The following is an 11,143-nucleotide window of genomic DNA, read 5'->3' as shown; positions in this document are numbered from 1 at the left end:
AATCTTTTTCATCTTCAAAAACAATCCTTTTCATCCTCAAAAACAATCTTTCTTTGATATAAACAATGGAAAAGGAAAGACCGGGCTTGGCTGATAAACTCTGGGTTGAGAATTCTGTCCTAAAAAATGTGGTCAGAATGTCGATGTATTCCTATCCAGTTAAATACAATGAAAGTTGGAACATTTCAGCATGTATAACTAGTAAATTTGTATCAAGAAGTGAACACTTAATATACAATTATTCTACTACAACTACAGCATATAAATCGTTTGATTCAGTGGCTCTATAGTGTAATATGCCATAAAATTCTCAATGAATCCTGTGGATTCTGTCACCACCAGCATTATATTTGACTGGTTTATCACAGCTGTGTTCTTTTTTATGATACAATGTACTGGTACTAACAATTTGCTTTTGTACAAATGCATGCAGTATCTCTAGAATAACTAGTCATTTGTTTAAAAATCAAACAGAAAAATTACTTATGTATAGTTTTTGAAGAAATGAAGACAAAGAATTAATTTTAAATTCAAAACCAATACAAATATGTATGACAATAACTAAGCATTAAAATGAAAAAAAAATGAAAATGAAATGATTTCTTCAACATATTTTCTCTATACACTAAGACTTGAGAAAAAAAAACAACCCCAAATCTAAAAACTAAAAAATAAGCCTAAATCCTAAATTAAAGACTTAATGCACACATGATGAAAAATGATGGGAGGCTCTAAACTTGTAGAAAATTATATCTTTTATCTAAAGTACAGCAGTTTACAAATAGTCTGTTCAGAAATAGATGAAGTATGTTAAAGAACACAGGACACGATTTTTCACAATTTCATATTTTAAGCTAATATAATGCTATGGTTCCTGTAGTTCACAAGACACCACCCCTCCCCATGCCAAACTGACTGACCTAAGAGATAAGGCACCCGATAGCTGTGTGTTCTGAATATGATTATAACGAGGCTGATGGACCTGTGACATCACTGGTGCCCTCCTGTTGATATTCAGCTTCTACAATACTTGTACATATAGCCATTGATCAGCCAAACATAGCTTAGTTTCATGTTCTTTAAACAGTAAATGGATTTTTCATTCATCATTAAATCATAGAGATCAATTCTTGTGATACGTGAAAATAAAAAGTAGTAAAAAGTTTGAACAAAAGAATAAGATTGTAACAAGAGTTCCGTGAGGTGGTACATAATACATCGCCATAGATTGAATGAGCATTTTGTAACAGCAAACAAAAGGAAAGTTTAATGTCTGATCAACACATCAAGGTCATTTACAGACAGTGCCATTTGTGTACTGCTGGAGGAATTTGGAGTAAACCACCGCATGTCAATGGTGTTAACAATTCAAGATGATTTGTGAAAAATACTCAGGTTATTGTTCTATCAATTTAAAACAGGCCATCACTCAATAAGTAGCTGGCAAATAATTTTGAAGATTATCCATTGGAATCTACTGGAGATACCAAGCCAACACTGTTTAGGTAATTGAAATAATGGGCAATAACTCTGTGCATTACCAGCTGCATAATGCAGTTATTTAGCTTGTCGAAATTATAATGGTAAAAAACATCCCTATTAAGTGCGAAGTTGATCTGTTGAAAATTATTAAGATATAGAGCAGAAACTGTTTTGATAATTGAACAAAGGGCCATAACTCTCTAAATTGCAGTCAGAAAAATGCTATCATCAGCCCTTCATATCAAGTTTGACATTCATCTGTTAAAAGCAAATTGAGATATTGAGCATTCAAAATCGTGTTCCATATCCTTTAATTGATCAAGAGTTAAACATTTGTTAAATGATGACAGTAATATATTTCAGTAATGTTATATTGAGACGTTAAAAATCACTGGTATCAATATCTAACTTCTGCTACTGATGTACAACATAAGCGAGCAAGACACAAAAAAAAAAAATACTTTCTTTAAAAAAATATAATTTATAGACAAAAAACTTCTTTCAGACCTTTACTTCAGATCCTTATCTCTAATCTATTTCAATAAATAGTACAAATTATTGTTTCCAAGTAATGTAAGATTTGAAGTGAAATAAGATGTAATGCACTAACACCCTTGTTCCCTTTTCTGGAAATCATTCATTTGTTTAAGTTCTATTTTCAAGTCAATTCCCCCTAACATGCTAAGTAGTTTGATTCAGTCAGGATATAAAACAAGAGAACTGACCTCTCATTGTAAGTGATTTTATAGATAAATGTTTGGTTAATATGAACACAAACTGCGAGAAGTTTTTTCAAAAATGGATATCATCTTATCAAGCAGTTGACATTATTCAGCTTTAGAAAATGTCAATCCACCAGAATAAGAATTAGCACTTGAATACAGAATCTGGACAAGAAAATGATGACATGGTGTGACCCTGTCCCCAAAGTTACCTTTGATTCTGTCTGTAGCTATACTCAATCATAATTTCCATCATACATTATTGGAGCTAGGGCATCACCATGATCATCTCCAATAACATTAAAATCAGACCCAAACTGCTTTTTTGTAATGAAATATTCAATTTGAAATGAATAGCCTAACTATAATTGGCCATTTACTTGTGTAAATGATATACATATATGGTCATGAATGTAATGATAGACAATAAAAAACATACACACAAATAGCACTATCAAAACATTTAACAATATGGATACAGTATCACTTTTTTTTAGGTCAGATCAAAGATAAATTATAGTTAATACTCTGTTGTATATTTACATAACTCTGTCGCCATTTCAGAATTTGCCATGTCTCCATAAACAACATAATGATTGAAGTTGTTTCTCCCTAAGTACATCTATACAGCATGTGAACTGAGAGCTAAAAATGTCTTTAAAAAATAAAAATCCAAAGAAATTAACATGCAACAAAATAAATCATCAGTTTATATTCCATTTCAGGCAACACCATTACAGCATCATTATAACCATTATCTGTTTTGTAAATTGGAAGATTTTTATTCTTTACCATATCTATGCAATCCTTTTTTTGAAGTTGATGTAAAACTATTGAGAAACTTCTATCGAAGGCATTGCAATGCTATAAAGACTCCAATATTAAAAAATATTTCGATACTGCAGTAGCACTGGATATGATACTTAAAAGCCATTTTGATTTTTCTGGTCCATTTCATGTCAACATTAGCAACAACTATGATAAATATAATGCTTACATGTACTGTTTACTGTTTTTACACTTTTTGGTACTAAAACTGTACTGCACTTTTTTGGAATTTTTTTTTTTTAACATATTAAGGCCTAAGCTGAATGAACAGCAGAACGTTATAAAAGTATATTGATTCACAAATTTTTAACCCATCATTCATGCACAAACACATGCACAGTTGGATCATGTGAAATTAAATTCACTCTTCAATTTTTATGACGTTGATGGATTGTGAAAATTTATATAGCATTTGGATCGTAGATGTCTACTCACAAGCACTGAATGGAACAAGAACTGGAAGATAACACTGGGCCAGTCAATATGCTACCCTGACTCCATCTCCGAGAGTTATTAAGAAATGTGTATGGCAGTCTCTTCATCAGTATGGCTAGTTTTGATTGGAAGATTGCAGATCCTCTAGGAGGTTTACACACAGTTCTAGCTGTCAGACTTTGTTGATTTCTGAAGCTGCTCATTAAGTCTACCAAGAGTCTTTTTCACACGAAGCGCTGTGAGTCTAGCTGCTGCATTGTGTGCCCAACATTCCTGCATCACTCGGGACATTGTCCGTAAGTACTGTAAATTATGTAATAGATATGCTGAGTATATCATATGAAGTTTCAACATTCAATCATATCAAGAAATCTCTGTCCATACTTCAAAAATATACATACATAATGTAAATTCCCCTTTCCCACATATGCAGAAAAACAAACAAAAATACCAATTTAATTTTGTTGTAGTACAAACGTGAAATAGATTGTGCCAGCTTATATTAAATCACTTTCGTTGGTCTGGATGGAAGTGCCAAGGGTCTTACTATAGGAGATAAACAGAGTATCCTTGGAAAAGCCATGTGATTGAGAAGATGACTCCTTTCCTGTTTGATCAGTGAATGTAACCCTTCTGTCTACATGAAAGGTAAGTGTGTTACCACTAAGCATCTAACCACCCTACATGAAAGTGACATTGCCCACCAGAAAACTGGTGAGATAAAGTGATCCCTCCCTACCATGTTCATAATCAATCATTGAATGTTAACTAGTGTTTAACAGTGGCATGATATTTTCATTACTATAACTAATACAATATCTCTTACCTCATCAGAAGACCATCTGTTTGGAATAGCTGGTCTTATTTTTTCCACACACACAATCTTCCTCATTTCATCAAAACTAGGGTCATTGAGTACACAATCATAGTAAGGGACTTGATGCTCCTCAACAATACCTGTGATAAATAAGACATTAGTCAGGTCATTCTAAACAATGTGACAAAAAGAGAAATTTTGAATGATTATCATTTATTCCATTTTTACTTGTAAGCAATATGTAAACCAACTATCTGAAGAGACAATCTTTTGCAGTACTGGCGACATTAATGTTGATCTGGCTTGTCTCTAGCAAGAAATTAAACAGAGTTGCATCTACTTTTAAAATAACCCTGAGAAAATCAAGATAAAAGTAGAACTATTTGGTCTTTGAATATCAACCACTCCTGGAGAAGTTTTAAATAATAATTTTTTAAACTTACCATTAGAGACACAACGTCTGGCAATCTCCCATAACACTAGACCAAATGAATACATGTCTGCCTGTCTGTAGGAGTCAAAGTGTGTCTTGTTCATGGTCTCATCAAGTACCTCTGGAGCCATGTAACGCTTTGTGCCAGAACGCGAGTTAGGGGCTACGTCCACTTCATTGGTCTCACTATGATATACAATATAGTAACCACACCAAAAAGTTTCAAGAAAGATAACTCTTATGAGACAGGTTGGGTTATCAGACCAATAAAAGATATTATTTTTTCATCAACTAGATAAAGTTTTTTTCTTTTGCTAGCTGTTATAGATTGTTTGGGTATCAGCTTATATATAAACATAAACCCTATAAATGGTGAAAGATGATAAATGGCAATTTTTTATGTTTGTGACTTTACCTTATATATCTAACAGCAAGTCCTAAATCAGCTATACAACAGCTGCCATCCTTCTTCACAAGAATATTTTTACTTTTGATGTCTCTATGTGCCATAGCAGCTTTCCCTGTAAAATATTAAAAATCAATATTCAATGAGATACTGATAAAGTCTATCACATATATCAAATGTAAAATATTACTTTCTGTAACAGTGTGAATTAAATATGCAACACATTAAAAGAAAATTCTGAGACTGTTCATCACCATTGATCCTGTGTACCTTGTTCACCTAAATCTTAATAGTGAACACTTTAGTATTGCCCTTTATAGGTTGGTACATTGAGAGTAATTATTATCAAAATCTGCACATGCAAAATACTCCAGGTTTACGGAATACAAGAGTTTTAATCATACTACAGTAAAACTTGTCAGTATTAGTGTATAGATTGCTTAATTTGTACAAGCCAAGCACTTATTACACTTCATCGTGTGATTGCCTTGTTATTTAGTAAATATACCCATGACATATTTTTGCATCTTACATGTGTAATATAGCCTATTATTACCTAGGGTTTGGATAATGAAATGATATCACAGAGATTGCATTGTGATATAGGATTGGAGACCATTGACATAGAGACGAAAAAAAAAAAATTGAAGTTTGAAGTTAAGATGTTTGTAAACATCATTCGCCTGAATACTTGATCTTGTAATGAATTAAACAAGTCGAAGAATTTTTCATTTTAGCTTGTCCAAGGCTCACTGAAACACAAAATTCTAGTGACTTGATTTGTGTATTGAATGAAATCTCATGCAAGATTCTAAATGTGTAAATCTGTTGAGAGATATTACTTACCTTTGGTCCCAAACACTTCAGTATGTAAATGGGCCAGACCACATGAGGCAGTGTGGGCAAGTTTTAGCATATCGTCATGATCTAGAATGTGTATCTTCAAGTAGTCATACAGGGCACCATGGGCATGGTAGTCAGTAATGAGGAAAAGTTGGGTCCAGGACCCTGTGCCCTTAATGTCTGCCGCAATAAAACCTGGAATATAATGTCATCCAAGTTAGTTTCCACTAGAAAATAAAAATCAAGCAAATTTTACAATCAACATAAACCTGAATAAAAGGTATCCATTCAAACACATTTCCAAATCTTGCAAAAGCATGAATTTCATAAAAATATTTCTCCTTTTCACATTAAAGAGAGAAAACTATTTTAAAAACAAAAACATGTTAATATCAAGGATGATCCTTGATAAATCAAGGTCCACAATTCTATCAGAGTACACACATGAAAATAAGTAAACCTGATGGATTCTAGAACTTGAAAGGAATGTACATTCACACCAAACAAGTTCTGACATTTAAAGTGTCCTACCAAGAATGTTGTCATGACGCAAAAGCACAGTTTGATAGAGCTCTGTTTCCCTGAACCAGCTGGCCTCCTCAGTGGTGAAGAAGATCTTGACAGCAACATTTTCCTCTCGCCACTTCCCCTTCCATACCTCCCCATACCTTCCTTTACCTATGCTTTTACTCAGAGCTATCTGTCTGGCAATAGTCCTCTGAATCTAGAATGAAAAAAAAATTCAAATCAACTTGAATTTTACTTTCTATTAAAGTAATTTGTCATCAATCTATCAGTAATACAAAAAAAAAAAAAAAAAAAAAAAACAAAAAGAATTTAATTTAATGATTAAAATGTTAGATTAAGGTAACCTGATTATTGATATTTCACTGTATGAGTTTTCTAGGTCAGTGAGAAACGTCTTACTTTAATGGAAAAAGAACTTTATCATATGTCATCTTATATATGCATTATGAATTCCCAATATACATTTTGAATCACAAAGTCACAAAAGAACTTACCAGGAAAGGTAATCCTGACCCACTTCCAGATGTGTGTTCTATAAGTCCTCTGAGGGAGTCACCATGAGCCATAAATGACTCACTCTGGTCATGTTCCTCCTTAAGGAATGGCTCAGGGAATTCCTCACGTCGTCGATGTCTAAAACACCAACCAGTATTACAAATATTAATTATGCTAGTATTATATGTCATAGTTTCAAACCACTATGTCAATCCTGTAAAATTGTTATTTTGAACATTGAGCACTTTGTATATAGCAAGACATTACATGTACACAGGCGGAACCTGAGGAAAAGTAAGTATTTCTCTGGAAAATCATGATTGCATAATAATCATGTTACAAAATGGCAGTCGTGACTGTCATAAATATTGGATTGGCATTTATAAACAGCATTACTGTTATGAAGTTTTAAGAATTCACTTATTTGCAATTCAAGAATCCCTGAATCCTGGATAAAGTTTTTACGCCAGCTTAAAATACTAATATCAGGATGTACAATTCAAATAATGAGACACCTCAGTCTAATGTCCACATGCAAATGCACCGTCAATGGCACCAGTGGAACTTGGAAAGTTTTAAATGTACTGTTCAAGGCGGTAGTCAAGGCCATTAGATTTTGTGTCAGAGCTAAGAAATGTTATCTGTAGTAGAATATTCATTAAGGAGACAAGTTGTAGGTTGTTTTAGTAGAATTTTCAATATAAATGGATTATGAGTCAGTTGTGTCTTGTTCTGTTTGAGTTGAAAATCCTTGAAACACCTGAAGTCAAACAAAGTCAGGTACTTTGTGATACAATAGTGAATAAAAAGGGTAAAAAACAAGAACATTCTATATATAATGATTATAAGATTGACATGGTACGCTATTTTTGAAAAAGTAAGGCTTTCATTTCATGAAATCTGCAATATCTACATATTGAAAAGAAAGGACATTGCTATAGTTTTAAAAGCTCTTTAATGTCAACCTTTAAATGGAAAATTCAGGAAACCTGAGAGTAAGAGTGGTAGATTTCCATATTTATACAGTAATTACTCAAAATACAAGTTAAAGAATGCAAAACCATTGGCACCCATTCCAAATACCAACTTTTCCCATCAACAAATCAAAGGCTATATGAGCAATGACTTGAAAAGTTTCTGACTTCTTCAGCATGATTAGCACTGACCTGATGTAGAGAGTTGTGATAGTGACTATCAATATGATGAGACACACGGACACAGATATCAGTAGAGCTAGATGAGTGATATCTCCTTCTCTTTTATCTGCGCTCTCCTCTGAAAGAAATTTTGTAAAATTTGTAAAAGCATATATATTCATGATGTTTTGGGAGCCTGTTGACTCAAATCTCAAATATCTATTTACAGTGTAAATGTATATTTAATGGTTGAAAACAGTCAGAAAGAACTAATTTATAGTTTCAAGACTAACAATGATTACATATTTGTTAAATGCCAAAACTTTAAGACTTTTTTTTCTGGAAAATATCTATGCTGTTCAATATACATCATTTACTCATTAGTATAATTTCTCACATACCTTCCAGAGGTATGGTTTCCATGTAAGTGATGTTGAGATGGAGATTACACTGGTCATGTGAGTCACAGCATTCCACCACTTTAGTTACTTCATGTGGCACTAGGTTGCCTTTACACTGAAACAAGACCATCACATTATTTCTAGAACAAACAAAAAACATTCTCTATTTTATCATGTATGTTTAATTCTGAGTTGGATCTGAACACGACATTCTGAATCAAGGATGAGAAAGGGATTGACAACAAAGTTTGAAGACTACTGGTGCTAACAAATTTACCAAGAAAAGACAAACTGTATTGTTAATCTGCTTGAATTGTTAAAGAATAATATCAATGATACACATTTGTTAACATAAAAGTTTGGCTGTCACAATAGTCGTCTGAAGTCCAAAATATTTAGTGTGGAGAGCATATCAACATAATATAATGTTAACAAATTACCTTGTTGTCTAAATCAATTGATAAAAATGTGTTAGCAATTGAAAATATGATGAAGTATGGTTTTGTACCTTTACAAGATTCATTAAAAAATCTATTTTTATCACATACAATACAAATCTGATTATTTCACAAAAATTGCAAAACAAGCAAGTAGGTTATATTAATCACTCTTGTTAGCCTTGATTGAAGTGTGTGAGCCAATGAGGGGCCTTATTATGTGAGGAAACTGAATATCTGGAAAGAGCCAATGTTGGTTAATATATGATGATCAAATATGCCATATTGATAATATTGTTGATTTCTGCATTATTGCATCAAATACTACTTTCTAATGTATTGGAAATGCATATCTATTGTACTTTTCATTGGATATGAATTATCTATGTTATAGTCAATTTTTGCACTTATCTTTTTAACTTCGTCCTTTATTTGACAATGACCTCACTTTTCATATTTTATCTCTAAAACCTCATACCTGGTCCATGGTGACCTTCTCTGGAGGCAGACAGCCATAGGACATAATCTCGTATTTCTCTCCATCCTCTTCCACTGACACTCTCAATGCGACAAAACACTTGGTGTTTGGCTTGGCTATACATGTATTGTTGAGATCTTCACAGTGATCACAATAGCATCTCAACCCATCAGCTGAAAACATTACAGTCCAATAATCATTACCGATAAAGGTTTGATGGAGATCAACAGGAGATTCATCTGTAGAGAACTCCCACCAGTCTGTGATTATTTCACTTTAACTAAGAGTTTATATCAATAATTATATTGTCATCTTACTTGTTCACCGACATGTGCTTTAACACATCAAAACATCAATAGGACTACACAAAATCGTCACAACAACAGAAACTAAGTGTATTTTAAAAGGATTTAAAACAAAAAAATACATTTCAAATAACCCATCTTTACAATCAGTCAGTGGGAATTCCAGTGCCACATTATTAACTCTAGAATATTGTCAGCAATGTATTAAACACTGTGGTATTGTTGTCACTTTCTGTTGTATTGTACAGTGTCAATATATAGATTAAACTGGTCACAATGTGCTACATTCAATATTGCTCTTATTTTGGAGAATATTATACCAATATACATAAAGCTTTTATCCTTCACCCTATTCATACACATATATGTCCTGTATATTAAAGTATACGCGAGTGGATCTGATCTACAATATTAATGATCAAAGACAAGTTGTAAGTGGAATTAAACCATTCCAAGCTTCATAGTTTGAGTTTGGTGGAAAAGGTTTTGTGTGATTTGTGTCATCATCACCCCATCTTTTGTGTATGTAACTCTAGCATATTGTCAGTGGTATGAGAACAATATCTGTGGTATTGTCAGATTTGTCATCTCTTCCTGTTACAGCGATATATGTATATACATGTCAGTAACATGCACATGTACAACCAAAGTCAGTAAATTATACCACATTATAAAGGTTATCGAACCCAGCAACAGAAATTAATCAACCAATCCTTCATAAAACGTTAATGGGGTTCTGAGGGTTCCATCTATTAAATTGTCATCCTCTCTCTGACAATGTCGCTTTACTTGTTAATGAAAAAATGACAGACTGTTGACAATATGTTTCAAATAACAGATCATCAGCCATAAATATCAAACAAAGTTTAAGATTCAGTATTAGACTGGATAATCACGATTACCACATTAGTTCTGTGTATACTCGGTTGCGCGGAACCAAAAATACACAATCAGCTGCTTGTTCGTAACAAAGCGCTGCCCCAATGTAGACATGATGTCTACGTACAAACTACGAAAGAACTGCTCAAAACCTACTACAATAAACCATATGAAGAATTTCATTGACATAATCAGTTTCAAATCAAACCAAAACTTACAAAATTGTGGAACACATATGGCCAGTAACACTAAACCCCAAACACCGTATATAAACACTCGCCAGAAAAGACTGTCCGCCATGTTGATTTTTAGAACGTCCTTCACCTTGGCATCCGCTGTTCCATTAACCTCCCACTTTCGTTCAAAGTTTACTGCTACAAACAGAAGTGTCGCATGTCACGCGGACACGACTCTACTTTAATAAACATTTTTGTTGAACAGTACTTTTGTTTAATGATTTATTTTCGCAAATTCTTTTTGATACAGCTCATGAACATAACACCAACAACAGACAACCT

The 11,143-nt window shown here is 33.1% G+C and overlaps 1 protein-coding gene across 1 annotated transcript; it reads right to left on the bottom strand.

Moving 5' to 3' along the window:
• Nucleotides 1-573: 573 nt before the first annotated feature.
• LOC132543345 (bone morphogenetic protein receptor type-1B-like) lies at nucleotides 574-10,925 on the bottom strand. Its single transcript, XM_060206837.1, has 11 exons — nucleotides 10,844-10,925; nucleotides 9,442-9,614; nucleotides 8,527-8,641; nucleotides 8,156-8,264; nucleotides 6,989-7,127; nucleotides 6,498-6,690; nucleotides 5,970-6,161; nucleotides 5,133-5,238; nucleotides 4,728-4,903; nucleotides 4,294-4,424; nucleotides 574-3,770 (listed from the first exon to the last, which is right to left on the bottom strand). The coding sequence occupies exons 1-11, from the start codon at nucleotides 10,923-10,925 to the stop codon at nucleotides 3,633-3,635; spliced, it is 1,554 nt and encodes a 517-aa protein (XP_060062820.1). The 3' UTR covers nucleotides 574-3,632.
• Between the last annotated feature and the right edge of the window lie 218 nt (nucleotides 10,926-11,143).

Source organism: Ylistrum balloti, unplaced genomic scaffold, assembly GCF_031769215.1.
Source record: "Ylistrum balloti isolate Yb309-2 unplaced genomic scaffold, AGI_CSIRO_Ybal_v1 Utg369754, whole genome shotgun sequence".
Classification (NCBI taxonomy): domain Eukaryota; kingdom Metazoa; phylum Mollusca; class Bivalvia; order Pectinida; family Pectinidae; genus Ylistrum; species Ylistrum balloti.
The sequence above is the reverse complement of the archived record's forward strand: the minus strand, read 5'-3'. Positions and strand labels throughout refer to the sequence as shown.

Excerpts from the sequence above, each read along its gene's own strand:
- LOC132543345 (XM_060206837.1), bottom strand. The coding sequence starts at position 10,925 with ATGGCGGACAGTCTTTTCTGGCGAGTGTTTATATACGGTGTTTGGGGT. Across the intron at positions 4,904-5,132 it reads CTTGCTGTTAGATATATAAG|TGAGACCAATGAAGTGGACG; the intron begins GTAAAGTCACAA and ends TGTATATCATAG. Across the intron at positions 4,425-4,727 it reads CAGACGTTGTGTCTCTAATG|GTATTGTTGAGGAGCATCAA; the intron begins GTAAGTTTAAAA and ends TATTTATCACAG.